Below are 21,022 nucleotides of genomic sequence, written 5' to 3' on the forward strand. Positions count from 1 at the left end.
TATAGCATGAAATATATAATATAAATTTAAATAGTAAAATCATATAAAAATATTTAAATTATTTATATTGTTAATATTTAAACTATTTATATATTGACAATTTCAGTCAACTAGTAAATAATAATATAACATAATTAAAATAAAAGTAAAATAAGTAATATAAATATTCAAATACTTTAAAATATATAATTTAAATAAAAATTTATACATAATTTAAATAACTTAAAAATAACAAAAAAAAATAAGATTGAACAAATATGTTTTATTGATAGATTTTTAGAACATTTTATTAAGGACAGGTTTTGAAATACATTGCAGACAACTAGTGAGATAATACAATATCCTAAAGTATGTCACCATCTTTAATTTTTTTTTAACAAAGACCAATACATTGAGCCAGTGACAACGAAAGTAAAAACATACAAAATGACATCAATTTAATCTCATGCCACCTCACCTTCCACCTTTTTCATGTTACTAACAAGTCGTAGAAATAATGTCCAAATATCCTACCAAGCAAGACATGTATGTCAAGTTCTCTCTAAGTCTTTATCGTCTCTTTTTATAGTTAACAAATGGTTAGTCTAAGATACAATATTTTTCTTTATATAAGTATTCCTATATCTTATTTTACTTCTTTAATTCCTTATTATTTATCTCTTTTCTCTTATGGTTTCGATCCTCTCTCATGATAATTTTTTAATTTTTAAGGGTTAAATCTTGAAAAACTTATAAAATTGATTTGATTTTAACTGAATTTCATCGAGTTGAACTAATTTTAAATTTTAACTTGATTTGACATATTATATAAATATTTATTTATAAAATCATAAAATTTTAAAAGTAAAGTCGTGATTTTAACCACGGTGGTTACAGATAATACTTTACACCAAAAGAAGATGATAATTTGTTTTTTATTTATTTTTAATTCAAATTAAAATAATACGACGCAAGACTTGTGTGACACAAGTCTGACTGGTCCATGGGGTTAGCTTATCACTGCAACTCCACTTGCTTTTATGGCCCGCTGCTTGCGCTTAAAAGGTACTCTTGGCTAGAGGCCTAGAACCTCTCCTTTCGACAATATGTTTCGTAAAGAAAGAGGATGGTGTAAAAAAGGTGGTCTAAATAGGAAATTTCGTGGGTTTTTCCGCACCATATTCAGACCACCTTTAGAGGTAAAAAAGAAGAAGTTATTCATTACTAACGATGTTTGAAAATGGATTGGTTCTTGTCGCTTCCTTCTTCTTTATAGATTTTTCAATCTAAAATGTTATTTTAAAAAATTAAATTGATAAAATAACATTTTGAATAATATAAATATAGTTTATTTTACTATATTTATTCCAATAAAAAAAAATTATTTAAAAAATTATTTATATTAAAATAAAAAAAACAAGTATTTTATTATTTTTTAGTATATTTAATGTTATTTTTTTTATATATTTATATTTAATTGGTCTTTGTTAATTTTGATTATTTAAAAAGATATATAAAAATAATATTTATAAAAAAGAAAAAATATTTTAACATTTCGTTTAGTTTCTTTTTTTAAATGTACAAAATAATAAAAAAATTAAAATATTAATTTTTTATTTTTAACTGTTCATTTGTCTTCTTCAGTAGAGATGCTCTTAGGATTCCAATTGCTTACGCACCAATGGTTCTTTTTTTAGGTTGTCATTAGCAGAAGGGTTGATTCTACTTCTTTCTTCCTAAAAAGCCCTTTACTAGTAGGCTAGCTCTTGCTGCTTTTCCTTTTCTACGAATAGAACCTCTTTTTTTTGTTCCTAGCTATGCTTTCAGGACCACCTTCCTTGGGTCCTTCGTTTCACTGATCAGAATGAGAATAGGCCCTCATGTACCTCAGTTACAGATGCTATGCTTTTGATTAGTCACTTTCAATCCAAATAAGCGTGTACCTCCTGAGCGAGACCAAGCACGAGACAGCACATGCTAGCCTAAAGTCTGCTTTTGAATCGAACTTCTTTTTCCTTGCCGGAGAAAGCTTCTTCATCTATCGTATTATTAGTTGTGTCGAACCGGTACGGTGAAAAAAGAATCTAATACCTTCCCTCCGAAGTAAACAAAAAAAAAAAAACCCATTAATTCAATAAACCGATACAAAATTCTTAATTCTTAATCTCTCTCTCAAAGAGAAAAGTGAGCGGAAAAAAAAAAAAACAGTAAAGATGGTAGCTCGCCAATTCATCATCAGCCACAACGACTCCATCTTCGACGTCGATTATGACACTGACGACGGCCTTGAAGTCAGTCTCTCACTCTCGAAAACACAATTCTCTCAATTTAAATCAACAGTAGTGTTTGTTTGATTGTTATGGCTAATATTGCAGGATTTTAAGAACCAGCTTTTCTATCTCACTTCAATCCCTCCTCATCTCCAGAAGGTTTTTGTTGTTTTGTTTGCGTCGTCATCAACACTTGCGTGTGTGTGCTTTTCTTTTTATTGGTGTTTTTTTTTTGTAGATCACCGAAGAAGATGATGATCGGGTCGTCTCGGACGATTCTGATCTCACTGGCATTTCTAACAAACTCAAATTGATAAAAATCAACGAGGAAGAGAAGGAAGTCAAGGTACAAGAATCAATTGCCGCTGTTGTTGTGCAGCAAAATGAAGAGGAATCAATTCGTGATGTGCCGGTCTTTTTTTCTTATAATTTTATTTCTTTATGCAATTAATTTAGAATTTTGCTGCTGCTGCTGTTGTTATGCATTTTGTGTATTAAAACGGTTTGTTGTGTAGATTCTTGGAGGAGATGACGTGTCGGATGATTCTGATGTCGTTGATGTTTCGAATGAACTCATAGAATTAACTGCTGCCGATTTGATGAAATCGGACGAGGAACTTGCGCAGATGTTACAGGTGTTTTATAATTTTTTGTGCTTGTGTTTCAATTTTCGGTTTGTGAGAGTGATTTAAACATTATGTTTATAGGGTCTGTTTGTGTTTAGGCAGAGGAGGAAGCGCTTATGTTGCAAGAGCTTGCAATGAGTGAACAAAGTGAAGAGTTTTGGCAGCAAATATGGTCCTATATCAGTCAAGTTCAAATGGTAATTTCAAATTTTGATGTTTATCTTGTTTGTTTTTCTTCATTTGTTTGGTTACTGAAAAAGAGATTTGAGTTTCAAAATGTATCATTTTGTTCTTCCCAATAAAATTAAAAAAGGTGTTTTCTTCAATCTGTTCATTCAACAGGAAAATAATGTGCAATCTTTTTTTTTTGTTTTGTTTATGATCGATTGTTAAATCACTAGCACACTAGATAGGGATAATTTCCAAGAGAGAGTATTTATTTAGTACTTGGCCTGTTGTTGATACAGTATGAAGACCCAGTGAGGCAGGAGGCAGCACGGAAGACGGTTCATAGAGAAGAGCTTGATGAGAAAGCTTTGGTTTCTCTGGCAAAGGTTTTTTCTTTTTGTATTGCTTTTTGTTTTTGTTTTTATTTTTATAGTGATGAGGAAGCTAAACATTTAAGTGATTGGCTATAGAATAAATGCATAATAATGAGCAACAAAAGGTCAACTTGGAAAAACAAGTTAGTTGACATAAAACCCGTCACTGTTTGATTAAATCACTAAAATACCCTTGGACATCTTTTAGCATAACAAAATTCTCAGTGTAGTTTGTCTAACATTTAATTGTTAGATGCATTAACTATCCAAGCAAATATACCTCAAATACAATCTATAGGCTGTAAACTTGATTAACTGTGCTATCTTAGTATCAAAACAATTTAGAACAGCTATTTGGACCTGTGTTGATCTACAGTTGAACAGAACAAATATTTAAAGGATATGGTATATTCAAAAACATTCTCTCACACGCATCACTCATGGCGGGCGGCCGACTGCAATGGAAATAATATTTAAAGGATTTCTCGCATTGTTGTGGTTATCTTGATGCTCAGTAGAACTATTGGCAGCAGTATATTAGTGGTCGTAGTTTTTTATTTACAGGTTTGTTGGATGGAAAACTTGGAGACCTTGGCTAGTTTTATGATTGTCTTGCAATGCTGATTCGTGTTTTATCCTCGTATTTTTTTTTTGTTTTCAACTGCAATTTCTTATCCACTCTTGTATTTCAATGTGAATTGCAACCACGTCATAATTGGAATAAATACGATATGTGGTTCATGTTGATACAACTGGTTTAAGGTGTTTTAATAATTTCACCTCTAGGGTTTGCTCTGCTACTATGCCATGGTAATTGGTAATTTTATAAATTTGTCTTAGGAGGGGAACTTTAAACCATCAAAACCCGAACAAGACCATGCTTTCCTGCTGCAGCTGCTTTTCTGGTTCAACCAATCATTCAGGTGTTTTTCATTCCTTTTCTGTTTTTACGTTGGATTTGCCCTTAAAATTAACAAAATACTGCTTAATAAATAGTCACATATCCCAGCAATAATTACTTGCACAACTTACAAGTAAGTACTCCGAGTAAGGAACTATACTCTGTGTAAATAGACTGTTTCTTTTGTATGTTATGTTTATAGAATGACACTATTTTCATAGGAAGATCATTTTTAGGACTAGATATGTCATGTTATGAGGAGCACCAAAGGATGGTGCCTTGTTGATGCAACAAACTCTTGAGCAAACATAGAATTTGCTTTGTTTGCTTTAGGATGTCAGGAAAGTCTAATTAAATTGATAAGATCTTAATTTCTTGGCCATGGACTTTTTTTGCTAGAAGTTTAGGATGTATTCAGCAAGGAGGAAACAAGCATCAATGATTCCAAAATATGAAGTTTTTGGAAGTATTTAGTGGTTCTGCAACAAAGTTTACTTCTTATAAAAGAGAAGGCTTTCAGTAGTAAGAAAGCAGTGGATGGTTGCTGTTCTTGCTCGACGCTTTTTTGTTTATTTTCCAAAGAAAGCTCTCTCTCTATATATTTTTTAAGTTGGTTGGAATCTTTTGCATCGTTAAGTTTGGTGCTTTTTATGTACACTGCATATATGTGCCAATGGCTTTATATGTCTAGAAATCTTGATTCTCTCTCCAAGTTTTCCAAAATGGTTTTGAACCACAGTAAGTACCAGAGATGCTTTCCTCATCTAAAGGTTTTAAAATGTTTCCATGGAATAGTTATGTGAATGTATTTGTTTTCCAACCACAAACAGAATAATTAGTGTTTAATTTTCAATCGAAAATATTTCTTTTCTTGTTTCTTACAACAGGTTGCCAGCAGAATTAAAAATGTTGCCAATGTATGATTGCCATCTTCTGATATTGTAGGTGGGTTAGTCAACCTCCTTGTGATGGCTGTGGCAATGATACCGTTAATCAAGGAATGGATGCTGCGCTTCCTTCAGAAACTCAATATGAAGCAGCTGAAGTTCAACTTTTCTGGTGTGCATCGCATCTATATTTTTTGTTATCTTTTGATTTTTTCATATTTTTTGGAAGTTTATTTTGTATTCTTTTTAATCTTACATATTGTTTCTTCATGATTTAGTTAGACTTCCTGTTTTATTTGATTTATTTTTCCTAATCACTCGTCCTCCAAGCCCCTAACAACTATACCCCAAGTTCAGGTCTTGTTTTTCATACCTTTGGTTTGTAAGCTTGAACATGTATTTTATTCTTAGTGATATTTATTGTATCAAATGATCTCATGACAAGTTACTCACTTTTATAGCCAGCTGTTTACTTGATCAGCGCTGTGTGTATTGATAACAGTTTATATGGTAGTCATTCATATATGGGAATTTCAAAAATTTTAAACTGTACAGCTCTTGAAATTGATGTTGCATATCAAAGGGCAAGTCTGCACCGTGGCCAGACCTTTCTTCTTCTTTTTGCCCCCTCGCCCATTGTTTATAATTGACCAGAAAATTAAACTCAGTTCCATCCCTACCTGTATCAACATGTTCACATGATATATGGCTGTTTTTTATTTGAAAAGATCCCCCCCCGCTTCTTGCTTATAGTTTGTAAATAGTGTTATATTGAGGATCTCGTGGTCCAATCTGCTTTATTGATTCTGGAATAAAATCGAAACCAAATAGCTAGCTGACATGTGCGATACTAAACAGAGAAGTGTGTGCAACACACATCTTTGTTCTGATGATGAATAGCAGTCTTAGGTAGATTGGTTTGTCATGATTATTTGGTTTTCATTTCCTCCTCTGCACAGAAGCATATGTTCTCATGTTCATCACCCCTCACTTTTTTTTTCTCTGTCATGGGAATATCTCAGCTGCAATTCTTGTTCAAGAATTACCCGTTTCCCACGCTACAATGATCCATTAAAGGTATTTTTACTTAAGCCAATTGACAAGTTTATATTTCATAATCTCCTTCCCTGTTGTCTTATTCTTCTTTCTCCTCTTTCACCACGTAGCTCTTGGAAACTCGAAGGGGTCGCTGTGGGGAATGGGCCAATTGCTCTACTCTTTATTGTCGTGCTTTTGGCTATGAATCTCGTTTGGTAAGTCAGTTTCTGTAATTCAAATACAACACCCAAATGGCACGATCTCAATTTGGACAGACTATGTTCTGTTAGATCAATATTTTTATGATGTAAAGACTGAACGCAATGATAGAAGTCTACCTGGGTTCTGTGAAGAACAATAAAGTTTTCTGTTATTTTTCTATATTAATACAAATCCAAAATAGCTTGATATATGGGCACTACCTTTGTTCTACCTGGGTTCTGTGAAGAACAATAAAGTTTTCTGTTATTTTTCAATAGGCATTACCTTTGTCTGTTTTCATGGTGTTCTGAATGTAGTAAAGAAATTCTGGTGAAAACTTGACACATTTTCATTGGACTACAAGATAGCTAAACTACTTCTTGTGTCTTGGAATGTATTTGGGCTCAAAATCATGGCTTCCCATACAATACCTTGTGAAACGTGAACTAAAATGAAATACTTTGAAAAGGTTGTTCCCCTTTACCGAGGAATCTCTTGTTTTCTGGATGTCCTCGAATGGGGGTGCTTGTGTTCATGCACTGTAATAATGTGGAAGAATTTGAGGGGGCTTCAAATTTTGTTTTATGAAAGAAGTTGGCCATGATGAAAGTCAGTATATGACCTTTTCCCATATTGTGTTTGATCAGATCCTGGATTTCACTGATCATGTTTGGACCGAGTGCTTTTCTGAATTACTAGGCAGGTAAGCTTCATTAAAAAAAAAATGATGTCTTCTATTTTCTTCAGAAGCATTCCAGAAGAGTAATAATTAAGCTAAACCATGCTCTTTGTCATGGTAACCGTCATTTACATGTACTCTGTGATGTTATTATACAGATGGATGCATCTTGACCCTTGTGCACCAGTGTTTGACAGACCATTACGATATGAGAAGGGGTAATTTTTTACTTCATCTATGTGATGTACATGTATGCACATGGGTGCCTACTGAATGATTTTTCTTCTGCCCTGCTTCAGGATCTTCAGTAGTCTATTTTGGCTCTGAACATACTTTGTATGAATCTGATTTCATTCTTTTCTCGTAGGTGGAATAAGAAATTGAACTATATCATTGCTTTTGCAAAAGATGGAGTTTATGACGTCACTAAGCGTTACACAAGGAAGTGGGTTGAGGTAATTTTAACTATTGAAATGCCATTCTTTCATGTGGGTTTTTCCATTTCTTCATGCACAATTTTATGTTCTCTTATGTTGAGTTCTTGACCAAAAGAATTTCTAAATGTGAAGGTTCTATCCCGACGAAACATTACCACAGAGCCTGATTTGTTGGCTACTCTTCATAGCATGACTCGAGAATGCAGAAGAAGCTTTACAACTCAAATCCTTTCTGTACTTGAAGACCGTGATAAGATTGAATCAGAAGAGCTTGAGGGATCTTTATGTTCCACTAATGATTCTTCAGTCTCATTGCCTAGTAGACAAAGTGGGAACAGGGAATGGCGCATTGCAAGATCAGAAATTGGTTTTCATGATAATTGTTCTTTGAGTCATACTTCATGTCCCATTCGTGTATGCATAGATGAGCATGTGACAAAGACTTACAATGCATTTTCCCCTCTCCTTTCTCGTTGTGTTGACCACTCTCTTCCCAAATCAAAAATTGTTGAAATACTGAAGATATTCAAAGGAATTTTGGTGGAACTTGGAAATTCGTCCTATAAAACCAGGCGAACTTCCATAAACCCTTTTATACTTCATTTGCCGCCATATTTTGAGGAGTTAATAAATGCTCTGTCATTGAAGAGCGAGATTGACACTGATGGAAAAGTGGACATCTGTTTGGCTGGTGACCCTGTCACCACCTCTTTAGGACTGCCTGTTGTGTTGGATGCATTGGATGATTTGATCAATGTTCTTAACACCTTTGACAACATAAGCAAAGTTTCTCTTTCCTGGCCACTAATAAAGTTGAATAGGATCCATTCAGGTTCTGTTCTTGCAAGTGGCGAGGAACTTCCTTTTGGAATTGTGAGTAGTATCCTGTTTCTCTAATTGTCATACATAAGTTTACTTTTTTGCTCATATGTAGGAATTCTCCCAAAATTTCCTTTATCATTCCACTTTTAACACAATTTCAGGCCACATCAGCATTTGATGGACTTCGCACGTCTAAATGGGAAGAACCAGATGGAGCGAGAGGTAAGGTCCTCCATATTAGAAAATCTTGTGATGCGGAACTATTAATGTCAGACAGAGTTGCTTCCTTTCTGTGCTCTCAATGTACTGTGCTTGGTGTTGTCTTGTTGAATTGAAAGAATATGAAAATGGCACGTGTTTTGTTGGCAATCATAGACTTTAAGCCAGAGTAACCATGGTTGCAGATTTGGTCTGTTGAACGAATCTGAAAAATCAAGCCTGGAATCTAGATGCCCAAGTTAAATTTTCTTGCATTTCTCAGTTGTTTCTTTGTACTTGGCATGAAACAAATGTTGGATTAATGTTGATGATCCTGTTGAACATATCTGATGTATTTTAACAATGCCTCTCGTAGGTTGCTGGATTGTTTATAAACTATCAGACAACCAGATGCACAAACTAGTGGCATATGATATAATGTCAGCTAATGATGCCCCAGAGAGAGACCCTATGGACTGGTAATATTCTATTAACAACTATCTGGCGCCATTTGAACGATTTCTCTCTGCATTTATTTCATAGTTCTCGCAACTACATGTTTGTCGCAAATTTATATGTTATTTGCTTTCATGATTTCTGGTTGTTTTCTTAACAGGATTGTCGAGGGTAGTCATGATGGTGGTTCTAGCTGGCGTATTCTGGATAAACAAACTTCTCAGATGTTCAAAGATCGTTTTCAGCGTAAATCATTTAAGTTCAGATGTTCACAGATCGTTTTCAGCGTAAATCATTTAAGATTAATTCAGATAGTGTCCCATGCAACACTTTCAGGTAAATCCTGTTGATCCAAACCAATTTACATGCACTCCACATTTTAGTTCCTCGTGATCGTTGATCTAACAAGTTATAACATGACAGATTCCAATTTCTAGCTGCCAGAGACGTTCAATCAAATTCACGCCTACAATTGGGTAGCATAGATCTGTATGCAAGCAGCAATTAAGTTGTATAAGAGAGATTCCAATGTGCTGACGCTCTGTTCCAGACTTTGATGCTATTGTATAACTTACTTGGAATGGTCAACCACACATTGGTTGCTTGACGCACTGTTCCAGACTTTGATGCTATTGTATAACTACTTGGTAGTAAATATTTGTCCATAGAGGCAAGCAATCACACAATGCTTTGCCATATGGGTACACCGTATTTAGTCAATATGTATTCATAATCGCCAGTTGCCGGAGAGGAAATGCTTTGATTTCTGGGCAGTGTTGGTGGTTCAATTTCAGCAAATTTCTTTGTCTTGCCCAGACATATCCAATCAGGCATGTTTGAATGTGGAGGGCTTTGGGTGGTTATTTTCAGTTTGATTTAGTTTTTATTAAAAAAATAATTAAATTGTTTTTTTTAAAAAAAACTTGTTTTGGTTTGGTTATTTTTTAAATTTAACCTGATTTGATTTTTTTTTTTTAAATTTAGTTCGGTTTTTTCAATTTAGATTGCATTTGATTTTTTAATTTTAAACTTATAAAATCAAAATATAACTGATTTGGTTTTTTAAAATTTTTAATTAATTTAATTAGTTTTTCTAATTTTTTTTCTAGTTTAATTAATTTTTTTTGTTCACTAATGTTCATGTATAATTTATCATTAAAAAAAAAAAGAGGGTCACGGGGGGCACGTGCTTATTTCGACAATTCCAGTGGGAAGAGAGATTGGACCTCAAGAGGGAGCCACATGACTCGTTTGTGTGTAACATGCCAGGCTAGGCCGGCTCTTGTACCCACGAGCCAAGCTGCAATTTAATCCAATTACTTGCGAGTAACTCTTAGGATCGTCTAGTTGCATTGAATCAGTGGAAGTTCCCATGGATCCTTGATACTGGGGTGCCAAGCAACCAGGCAATGCTTGCGTGGCACAAGGAAGCACTAGTCGACCAGCATACGGTATGTAATTGCAAGTTCATAACAATGTTCGCCTCGAAATGATGGCGACAAAATTATCAACAAGTAGAGATCACTCGGCAAACATATCCAGAATCAAAGGAGCTGCTTTACTAAAGCAGGCAAAGGCTAGAGAGAAACAGCTTAAGAAGACAAGTATCATAACGTTGATTCAACATGGCCCTTTCCGGAACAAACATTTGATGCATTCTTGCAGATAATTCTTGAATTGTCAATGGGATAAACAATGGAAAAATAAAGTTCAGAGATAATAGCAATACTTCAGAGCAACTTCATTCCTTTTCCCTCACATCTGGGATTAGTGATCCTCAATCTTCTTCAGGCTTTTCATGTCTGTTGTTTCCACCCTGTTACAAAAACAAGGCTCGCAAAATTAATGCGGGAGACTAGAGCATGTAACATTTAAAACAAGGGGAAACATCTGGGGTTGGATGGATCAATGCTGAACAAAGTGAAATTTAAAGGTTGTGTTTACTTTAGAAAGAGTTTTAAATTTTTGAAATCACTTTTCATCTTTATTCTAAAATTATTCATCCAACAAGATGTTTAACCAATACTTCAAGGGAATTGTTGGGATCGATTTTTAAAATTTGATTGAGATTAAATAAAAACAAAACCAAACAAGGGTTCTTGTTGTCTCAAGTAGAGAATTTGAAAAGGAAGATTTTTTGTTATTCCAGTTTTTTATAAAATTGAAAAAAATATGGAGCACGTGTTCCTATAAAACAATGATTAGTAAATATGTTCTCTCTAGTTTTGCTGTTTCTTAGAACATGTTTCTAGAGATCTGGAAAATTATTCACAAGTAAACAGCCAAAGTGTTTCTTTCCTTCATTGCTAAGCACATCATTCCATGGCATGAGGCATTTCATATGAAATAACTGGTGAAAGAAGACATGCACCCTCCTTATTTGTTTGTTTGACAGTCAAGACCTAGACTAAGCTATGAAAGCAAAAGGAATAGCATGTCCAGTGCACATGTGACTGATAGTATTTGAACAACTTAACACACTCAGAAATAGCTCCAAATTAAGAAGAAATAACTAAGATGATAATGGTTATCTAAACTCTTAAGTAACTCTCAGTTCATGAAAAATCATTCACGTTAATGTAAATTCAATCTACAGAACAGAAAATATCAAGCAGGAGAAAATGACATGACCCTCTGTTCTATAAGTGTTTGAAGTGCATAAGGTATAATGCAAAACAAAACTTCACCACACATCTAGAAAATATGAATCCAAAGCCTATTAATTGCATCAAATTAAAAGAAACACATAATGATAAACAGTGTTATTTGAGCATAACATTTTAATTTCAAATTTCAATATTTTGGCAGTTCTTCTAGCCACTAGATTATATTAACATTATGGTTACACAAAATGTAAGATAGACAGAGGTGTATGCTGTGCAGTCAACAATCAGTATAAGAATGGTGCTTCTGATGTATCCAAGATATAAGGCAAAGAATATGGTAATGCCTAATTCACTGGATAAGAGATTAAGTTAGTTGCTGACAGAGGTACATCACAGATGTAGAGATAGAAACTTACGTTGTTCCAAACAAAGCAATCTTTTGAACTTTCGTGATCTCAGAATCTGATTGATTATCCTCAATAAATATTGTCAAGCTGATCAAAATTTACAAGTAAGATTTACTCCTGCAACATTTCATGACAAGAAAGAAAACAAGTGTGTAAATGCAATAACTTTTAGCATACCTGCGAACATTCTGAAACTTTACATATTTTAAGACCACAGGTTTTCCCTGCAAAAGCATAAACCAAGCATAATGGTAATGTAAGAGATTATATCAACATATTTCTCAGCAATTATTTCCTTATCATGAACATCAACTTCATAGTAGCAGGACAAGAAAATAATTTCCACCTTGAGAGTATCTGGCGATAAAACTATAGTGTCACTTGGAGGGTAGTCATTAACATTACTGTCATAATCAAACCATGCAATAATTGTAAGATAAGAAATATTGCAATTTCTTTCAAAACTTAAATCAATTAATCATTACTAACAATACCTAAATCCCATATGCTCCTTGTTTGAGAAAAGTTTTACTGTCTTTGGACCTGGAGAAACAAACCCTCACATTAGAATGATAGACAAGCACATCCAACCTGTTTCATAGGGGCTGTTCTGATGCAATGCAAAACATAGTTTGCAGGTGAAACATTAGAGAAATGCACTTCAGAAGAAAAGTTTATATTAGAACAACAAATACCTTCTTCTTCAGGTCCTTTGATGGCAATAGAATGCAGTTTAACAACTTGATTGAAAGGTACATAGATCAATAACTGCTCATCCGCATCGCTCTCTAGATTCAAACCATCATCTTCTCTATAACCCTAAAATTCAAAAAAGTAAAAAAATTATAATTCAATCAACATCATGTTGAAAGAAACAAAAGGGCCAGTTTTCCGTAACAAGAATTTTTTTTTTTTAGCAAAGCCTAACATAACAATAACAACACTTATTAGACCCCAAACTTTGATTGCATGAAACCGAAACACTTAAAGACAAAAGGAGCACTCAAGAAAACTTCATAGAGCTACCATATGGGTTTCCAGTAATTTTTCTTTTTAAATTCAAATCTAATTCTCTTTACATTACTTCAACTAAATTAGCATACAAGAAGAGGATAGTTACTAACTACACGATCCCTAAATGCTTGCATGCAATACCAAGACTCTAAAAACATAAAAGGTTAATTCTATCATGGCATAATAATTAATAAAATAATTAAAGAAGTTGCATTCAAATTTTGTTTAAAAGAAGAAACAAAAAAGTAAAATTACCTGCTTGATCGCATTGGAAAGGGAGTGGCTTGGGCTTTGGTTAAGACATTCAACTCCAGAAAAATCAATAAAGTCCAACAAATCAACCTGATTCATTCACAAAAAGATTCAAGCTTTAATTCCCATATCAACGAATCTCAATAAACCCAGTTCCCAGATTCCAAGAAATGCCACAAATTTTCTCGAAAATCAAACAAAGAGAACAAAAAAAATACTTACTTGGCCTCTTGGAATTGCAGTAGCTGACTCTGCAGCCATTTTTTCTTTTTCTTTTTTGGTACTGCTTGGGTATTTGGCAGGCAAGAAGGAGGGATTGCCTACAGAATAATCACACAAAGAATAGATTCCTTTCTCCGCTCCTTAGGACAGTGATTTATATTTGCCAGAGGAAGATGGATTTATTTTGACGACATAAAACGACACTGTTTGGTGCGTGTTTGTGTCGGTTTGGGCTCTTAAGTTTAAGGACATTTTATGAGCGTAGCATGAGAACCCGTCTCGGCTCGATAGATCAATATGTAACTTGGTATAGAAATTAAATTGAATTTAAAGAAATAAAGAAAAGAAAAAAATTGAATAACCCGTTTAAAAACCTGAGTTAATTTGATGATCTTATTAACCTGATAAAATCTAGTTATAATTTATTAATTATTTATTTTTTAATAAAAAATAAATATTGTTTTGTTTATGTATAAAAAAATTAGGATCAACTTGATGACCCGAATCAAAATCTAATAATTCTGTCAAAATTTGTGACTCGAATTTTTGAACTGAACGAACCAATAAACCGGGTTTAAGAACTCTGCTTAAAAGGATCCAAACTGTGCTAGCTGTGTTGCCCTTCAACAAACGAAAAAAGGGCACTTTTTTCTTGCGTCTCAACTCCGAAGGGACTTCCTTGATCAATGAAGGAAGGCCCCATTTGTATCACGGCCCTTCTCTGAAAAGCAATTTATTGTTTTTTATGTATAGAAAAATATGATCAAAATAAAAAAAATATTTGATGAGTTGTTTATGAAGAAGAGAGTTTTTTAAAGTTATTATTATTATTATTATAAGTTTAGTGATATATTATTATTACCTTTCTTCGGATAAATCTACCTATTTATTTTTAAAATAAGATATTTAGAAGTGTGATAGTAATTATTTTTTAAATATTTTTTATTTTAAAATATATTAAAATAATAATTTTAAAAAATAATTTTGATATCAGTATATTAAAATAATTTAAAAATATTACTTTAAAATAAAAATAAAAAAATTAATTTTTTTTAAATAAAATATAAAACATGCTCAATCAAAACATTCAAAGCACAAAGAATTTTATATTCAATGTTAACATGCAAACCAGACCAAAATCTCTCTTCCTGACCGGCTAATATCCCCTCCATAAAAATAGTTTCCAACTATATAATATTAGATTTATCAGATCCATTATATTTTATTTTTATTGACTTGCATTACTGAATATTTATTAAAACAAAAGCTAAAACTATCTGAGATTTATCATGCTTATGCTAATAAATTCACGTTATAAAATGACCATTCTATCCTCCTAAAACAAAACCACATGCTTGGCTTAGCGGTAATATGATTTTATTTTGGGATCAGTTTGTCATTATCAAAATAATATGGGGCCATCTCGATCACCTCTTATTCTTACCGGACGGTAAAACTAATAAATGGTCCTCGAAAGAAAAATTCAATTAACTTGCCACTAGGGTTTTTTCATAATCTTATTTTAATTTGAAAATTAAAATTATTAAATTACTCTTAAACTCAAATATCCTTAGTGTTGTGTTAAGACATTTTTTTTATATAATTAATAAGTAGATACAAGTGCAATTTAATATTTTAAAAAATATTAAGTAGTATTAAAAAACATATTAGATCATTCGTGACTGACATGGATTAATATATAAGAGATATCCTTGCTTTTCGAGCAAGATTTTTTACATTATTATTATTTTTGGTTAATTTTATTTTACTTTGTATTTTGTATTTATATTATTTAAATTAACCGGATTGATTAAAATTAGTCAAATCAATAATTAAGTCTTAAATTATTTTTACTTTTTTAGTGACATTAACATCATCCTATAATATTTTTTTCATGCCGGAAAAAAATTAAACCAGTCAGCACCGTACCACAGTTTCGATCAAGCAATGCTACTAGTAGAGATCCATTACCACAGTTTCGATCGAGCAACGCTACTAGTAGAGATCCATTATATCTCTTTAGACCTATTACGGTATCCCATCTTCTACTTTAGCATCATATTCTTTGTACCTTCACTCCCTAAAAAAATTAAATTTAAATTTTTTTATCCTTTTATTTAGATGATGCTTAAGATAATAAGAAATATTATTTTTAATATATTTTTACACGAAAAATTTATTTTTAAGATCAATATATTAAAATAATATAAAAATATTAAAAATATATTAATTTAAACTTAAAAAATCCAAAATTTTATAAAATATTATCAAAACCACCAAGGCATCAAACACACCCTTGATAGCATAAAATTATTGCACCATCTAGAAAAAAGATGGAATTCCATTCCACCAACAACCTCATCCAACAACCTCAAAAAAAAAAATAAAAAAAATAAATGCAGCAATAAAGTCTTCTGTCTTCCTGGTTTCTTTCCACGAGTACGAACAAACTTATAACAACCACACCACTTTGAACTAAGATTGAACAAACCCATAAAAAAACAAAAAAACAAAACCACCTCTCATTTCTCAATCCCTCTACCACCACCACCTACCATGGCCTCCTTATCCTTCCTCTCCCCTCCTTCCTCCTCCTCTCATTCCTCCCTCCACAACACCACCTCTTCCTCCTCCCGCCTCTTCTTACGCACACCCTCTCTTAACCTCCGCGCTCCAACCAAAATCTTCTCCCTTAAAGCCCAATCCGCCCCGGTCCTCACCCAGGACGACCTTAAAAAGATCGCAGCAGACAAGGCCGTCGAGTATGTCAAATCCGGTATGGTCCTCGGCCTTGGAACCGGCTCTACCGCCGCCTTCGTGGTAGCCAAGCTCGGCGAGCTCTTAAAAACCGGTGAACTGACAAATATCATTGGAGTCCCAACTTCAAAACGCACAGAAGAACAGGCTCGTTCTCTTAACATCCCTCTTTCAATACTCGATGACCACCCCCACATTGATCTTGCCATTGACGGGGCTGATGAGGTGGACCCACTACTTAATTTAGTGAAGGGTCGCGGCGGAGCCCTTTTAAGAGAGAAAATGGTTGAAGCAGCATCAGATGAGTTTGTTGTTGTTGCTGACGAGACTAAGCTTGTTGATGGTCTTGGTGGAAGTAAACTGGCAATGCCAGTTGAAGGAGTGCAATTTTGTTGGAAATTTAATTTGGTGAGGTTACAAGAGTTGTTTAAAGATGAAGGGGTTGAGGCTAAATTGAGAGTTGGTGAAGATGGGAAGCCCTATGTGACCGATAATTTTAATTATATAGTTGATTTGTATTTTGAGAATCCGATTAAAGATGGATATGCAGCCGGAAAGGAAATTTCGGGGCTTGAAGGTGTTGTGGAACATGGGTTGTTTTTGGATATGGCGACTGCGGTTATTATTGCTGGGAAGACAGGAGTTGAGGTTAAAAGCAAGTGAGAATTTCGAATCTTGTGTTATATGATGGTTTTGTTATATTGACACTGTTGTTGTTCATTATTTTTGTTGCGGTGAATTTGAGCTGTTCGGACTCTAGTTGGATATTCTTGTTACTTTTCTCTATAGTTTAGGAATGGAAAAGTGAAATAATGTGAAATGATCAAAATGAATGAATTGGGTATTCTTGTTACTTCTCTCTATAGTTTAGGAATGGAAATGTGAAATGATCAAAATGAATGAATTGGTTTCATGGTTATTGCCACCTTGTTTTGATTTTGGGATGAATAATTGGATTACCTGTAATAATATTGTTTCTTCGCGTCTTGTTATTTATAATCAACAGGGTTTAATTTGTGCCAATGCATTCCCTTGTATGTAAAAAATCATCAATGCCTTTTTTATCCCCTTTGACTGTGCTGTCTATGAGCGAGAAGATGGGAAACTCAACTCCATTGAAACCTTAAGGTCTGTACTGTTCTACTGGCAATTTGGCAATAGCAAGTGCATTGGTAAGGACAACTGGAGTAAAAGTGCCCAAGTATTAGTTTATGGGTTGCTCTCTCTTGTTGTTCTGCAGTGAAGTATTTTGTTTTTTAAAGGAAAGTGCTCAAGCAACATCTTAGACGGTTTCCATCTTTTCTTTTACATTGTTAATGATGCTAATCTACCATGCTGAAAAGGAAACCACTAGGTTAATTGGCGTCTCAATTGCATGAGCAGTGGCGTGTCATAAACATGTTTCTCAGGTATGCAACAGGTTTATTTAGTTCCTCTAGTAATAGCAGTTTCCAGGGGAACAGGGGATGTGTTTTGGCTCTCAAGTGACTATTTATACTTTGCATTCTAGTCTCAAAAACAGTAATGGATTGATGGTGCATCAAATGGGCAAACAGCATAGGTCTAGTTCTATCAATTAGTTCAAAGCCTGAAGAGTACGGAAAGGAGGACTTGTAGATGCTTGGGTGAAAAGATTTCGGGAGACAGATGAAAAGGCTAACTGGGTACATTTGAAACCCTAACTTCTAATAGTTGTATAGAGGTATTAGGGAACGATACCGAGATGGTTATGGTCTCACAGAAGCTCATAAATAATATTTGAGAGGTATCTATAGCTCAATCATGATGCTGGTTTACAGAAGTTTGAATATAATTCTATCTATATATTCCTGCTTTTAGAATATTTAGAGAGGAAGCCAGGGCACAATGAAGTGAATATCCTATGTCGTGTTGGAGTCTCCTGCCTGCAATGTAATACAAATCGAGTTCCACGTGTTTTCCCAGGTAGATAGTACAGTGACTTTAACACAGCTCATTGTTCTGGTTATGCGTCAGTGACTGGTATGTGCTGCTATTGCGCGGTACGTATGCTTTTGTAAAGTGGAATCCCTAGCAAACTTCAATTCAAGTGTAGTCTGTAGATCTGGGATCAATTATGAATCTATACCATCTTTGAATCTCATTTTATTGTGTTGAGCAGTGAGGGGAAAGCTTGGCAATATCGACTGTTTTGTTGTCAGATGTACAATCACCAATGAGCAAATTTTGGCGTGGAAGCATTACAAGATTGTTAGAGTTGATTTTTTTTATCACTCACTCCGATAGCATCCTATAGTCTTAATGTTTTGGGATCGTTCATTTGGAGAAACATCTTGTGTGGTTTCAAGAGGCAGTTCGTTTCCCCCTCGAATCAAACGTGAACTATGGATTAGAAATGAGCAGCCTTAGTAGTATAATTTTGTTTTTCTCGGCCAGCCTAGACTTAACGCTTTAGTGGCGATGTGCTTTGAGGCTGTGGCTCCTTTATCCATTCCATTTATAACACAAGTCTTGAATTTTGATTGCTTAACAAGGACTTGCTTGCACCTAATACAGAAGCCTGTCTTGTGCAGAAACGGATAGGAAAAATCACACTTGGCAGAAGGCATGTGTGTAGCTTGTTACTTGTACTCGGTGTGTTTAGTTTTGTGGCCAAATTATGTAGACATTGCCATGTTATTTGAATTATCAATCATCAAGCTTGTTACTAGTACTCGGTGTTTAAGTTTTGTGGCCAAATTATGTAGACGTTGCCATGTTATTTGAATTATCAATCATCAAACTAAATGGCGATTTAACAAATAGGATTCGTCCCAGAAGCTACTTGGATCTTGTTGCTTTATATCTATGTGGATAGCTTGAATCCAAAGAGAAGAATAGATAAATATTTTTCACAAGCTCAGTTATTTATAAATAAATAATCAATACAACTACATAAAAACCAAATGGATCACGTAGTGTTGCATAGACAACGCTCATCCTCCATCTAGGTCTGTGTTCCGACTTTCATTCGCATACAAACTGAATTTCTACATAAGAATCTGGTGAATGATCAAACGAAAGATGCACCAAATGAAATTTACTAGTGAGTATAATCAAGTATCACGAAACTGAAAAGCTGGTTAGCCAGGATCCTCGTTCAATTCTCATCCTACATCAGAGCCATAAGCATAGAGGCGAGCAAAATAATCATCCATTGGAACTTTGCTGGAAGAATGGTGCTAGCTGGATAACAAAAATAGATTAGAAATCATCAAGATCTGAAATAACATCTTTTATGTTACGACGACTGGGTGATATGTTTGGTTTGCATTCTCACCTGGATTTCCACCGGTTCCAGTTCCGGTTCCAGTTGATGTTGAGTTTGCGATTCTAATAATGTCAGCACAATCAGATCCGAGAGTACCTTGACAACCAAAACCATAGCACAGATCAGTTTTTAAAGTTTGTTTCTTTGATCTACCATCAGTATTCACTGCTAAAACTTCATGTAAAAGTTCTTACATGCACTGTAGCAAGGGTAGTAAGAGATGTTGAGAAGATTAACGAAACCAGGATTGCAAGTACACGTGTGTCTATATGTTCCATTATTTGTGCATTGACCTTCTCCACAGTACATCCAATAGCAAGCTACATGATCAACAGGACAGAAAATTAGTGGCAGGAGAGAGAGGGGGAGAGAGAGAGGATATTAGGCAGGACTGCAGTATTTTTTAGAATCTTATTATGTGAATAAAGGTCTTTGGTATCAGGCAGGACTGCAGTATTTTTTGAATCTTATTATGTGAATAAAGGTCTTTGGTTTTGGTGATTACGATCGAAGAAGGAGCTGTTGTGGGGAGCTTCTTTTTGTGGAACTGGAGGTGGGGCTGGCTGGCAGCTGCCATAGTTCAGAGTACCTGCAAAAAAACAAGAAAATGAACCAAGTTTACTTGAATGTGTAAAATTACGTACAAAATCTGTCTTTTTAATTCATCAGAACATGTCATGTTCTGCTACTTGCATGTACCATGTCCCTGAATGAAGTTCAGAAAAGAAAGCCGAAAAGAAAAGGAGGTTACAGTTTGGAATCACGCAAGGGAGGAACTTGTGTTCATCATCAACATCATCGTCATCGTATTGGGTTTGCTTCCATCCAGCTTCACATTCACACTTGTAGCTCAATGGGTATGATGTGTCTCCTACGCATGTTCCTTTTCCGCAATCCACTTCTTTACACAACCTGTCTGCAATTCACAAAGAACAAATCATACATCCAAGATTTTACCCGTGCTTGTGTGTGCATGGAAGTACAGGATAGAGAGTGTTGTGTACCATAGAAAGCAGTCAGGTTGCCATCAATATCTGCCATAGCAACCATAGGTAGCACCACAAGAAGCATGGTTACAAAAGTAAGAGCTTTAGAGAAAGGCATTTGTAACTCTGAGAGAACAAGTGATTTGCAGTGTATGCTGGAGGAGGTACCGTGCTATCTGTACCTAATGAGGTGCGTATTTATAAGAGATCACAAAGACTTGGAAGTTTTCTTGGAATCCAAACAAATAGAATTAACATAAAGACACGTCACATTTTGATGGTTATTTCTTGTTTTTTTCTCTATTCAATAGAACAGGAAAGTTAACTTGATAGAAGCTTCTGTGTAGGCAGAAAGGATCAATTCTGCAGATTTTTTCTTCTCTTTGCGTTTTATTTATTGTCTATGGTCGGTCTTTATCATAGTTGAATAAATCAAACAAAGTAGAAAACATT

The 21,022-nt window shown here is 34.3% G+C and overlaps 4 protein-coding genes across 4 annotated transcripts; 2 read left to right on the plus strand and 2 right to left on the minus strand.

Moving 5' to 3' along the window:
* Window positions 1-1,671: 1,671 nt before the first annotated feature.
* On the plus strand, window positions 1,672-9,855 carry LOC105110806 (peptide-N(4)-(N-acetyl-beta-glucosaminyl)asparagine amidase-like). The gene is made up of 20 exons (XM_011005969.1): window positions 1,672-2,270; window positions 2,355-2,408; window positions 2,488-2,661; window positions 2,765-2,884; window positions 2,974-3,072; window positions 3,343-3,429; window positions 4,258-4,340; window positions 5,264-5,377; window positions 6,228-6,282; window positions 6,372-6,458; window positions 7,092-7,147; window positions 7,282-7,341; window positions 7,491-7,578; window positions 7,693-8,433; window positions 8,544-8,604; window positions 8,957-9,059; window positions 9,197-9,270; window positions 9,312-9,372; window positions 9,460-9,611; window positions 9,681-9,855. Exons 1-19 carry the CDS (start codon window positions 2,193-2,195, stop codon window positions 9,542-9,544), a joined length of 2,280 nt encoding a protein of 759 aa, XP_011004271.1. The 5' UTR covers window positions 1,672-2,192; the 3' UTR covers window positions 9,545-9,611; window positions 9,681-9,855.
* A 716-nt stretch (window positions 9,856-10,571) lies between these two features.
* On the minus strand, window positions 10,572-13,679 carry LOC105110810 (PITH domain-containing protein At3g04780). The gene is made up of 8 exons (XM_011005976.1): window positions 13,538-13,679; window positions 13,319-13,405; window positions 12,745-12,868; window positions 12,544-12,592; window positions 12,396-12,453; window positions 12,227-12,273; window positions 12,059-12,136; window positions 10,572-10,852 (listed from the first exon to the last, which is right to left on the minus strand). Exons 1-8 carry the CDS (start codon window positions 13,574-13,576, stop codon window positions 10,804-10,806), a joined length of 531 nt encoding a protein of 176 aa, XP_011004278.1. The 5' UTR covers window positions 13,577-13,679; the 3' UTR covers window positions 10,572-10,803.
* A 2,238-nt stretch (window positions 13,680-15,917) lies between these two features.
* Window positions 15,918-17,140, plus strand: LOC105110811 (probable ribose-5-phosphate isomerase 3, chloroplastic). The gene has a single exon (XM_011005977.1). It carries the CDS (start codon window positions 16,094-16,096, stop codon window positions 16,955-16,957), a length of 864 nt encoding a protein of 287 aa, XP_011004279.1. The 5' UTR covers window positions 15,918-16,093; the 3' UTR covers window positions 16,958-17,140.
* A 2,010-nt stretch (window positions 17,141-19,150) lies between these two features.
* LOC105110812 (uncharacterized) lies at window positions 19,151-20,762 on the minus strand. The gene is made up of 6 exons (XM_011005978.1): window positions 20,588-20,762; window positions 20,335-20,499; window positions 20,089-20,172; window positions 19,778-19,903; window positions 19,593-19,679; window positions 19,151-19,498 (listed from the first exon to the last, which is right to left on the minus strand). Exons 1-6 carry the CDS (start codon window positions 20,685-20,687, stop codon window positions 19,425-19,427), a joined length of 636 nt encoding a protein of 211 aa, XP_011004280.1. The 5' UTR covers window positions 20,688-20,762; the 3' UTR covers window positions 19,151-19,424.
* Window positions 20,763-21,022: the final 260 nt, after the last annotated feature.

The sequence above is a fragment of the Populus euphratica genome, unplaced genomic scaffold (genome assembly GCF_000495115.2).
Source record: "Populus euphratica unplaced genomic scaffold, PopEup_1.0 scaffold379.1, whole genome shotgun sequence".
In the NCBI taxonomy this organism is placed as follows: Eukaryota; Viridiplantae; Streptophyta; class Magnoliopsida; order Malpighiales; family Salicaceae; genus Populus; species Populus euphratica.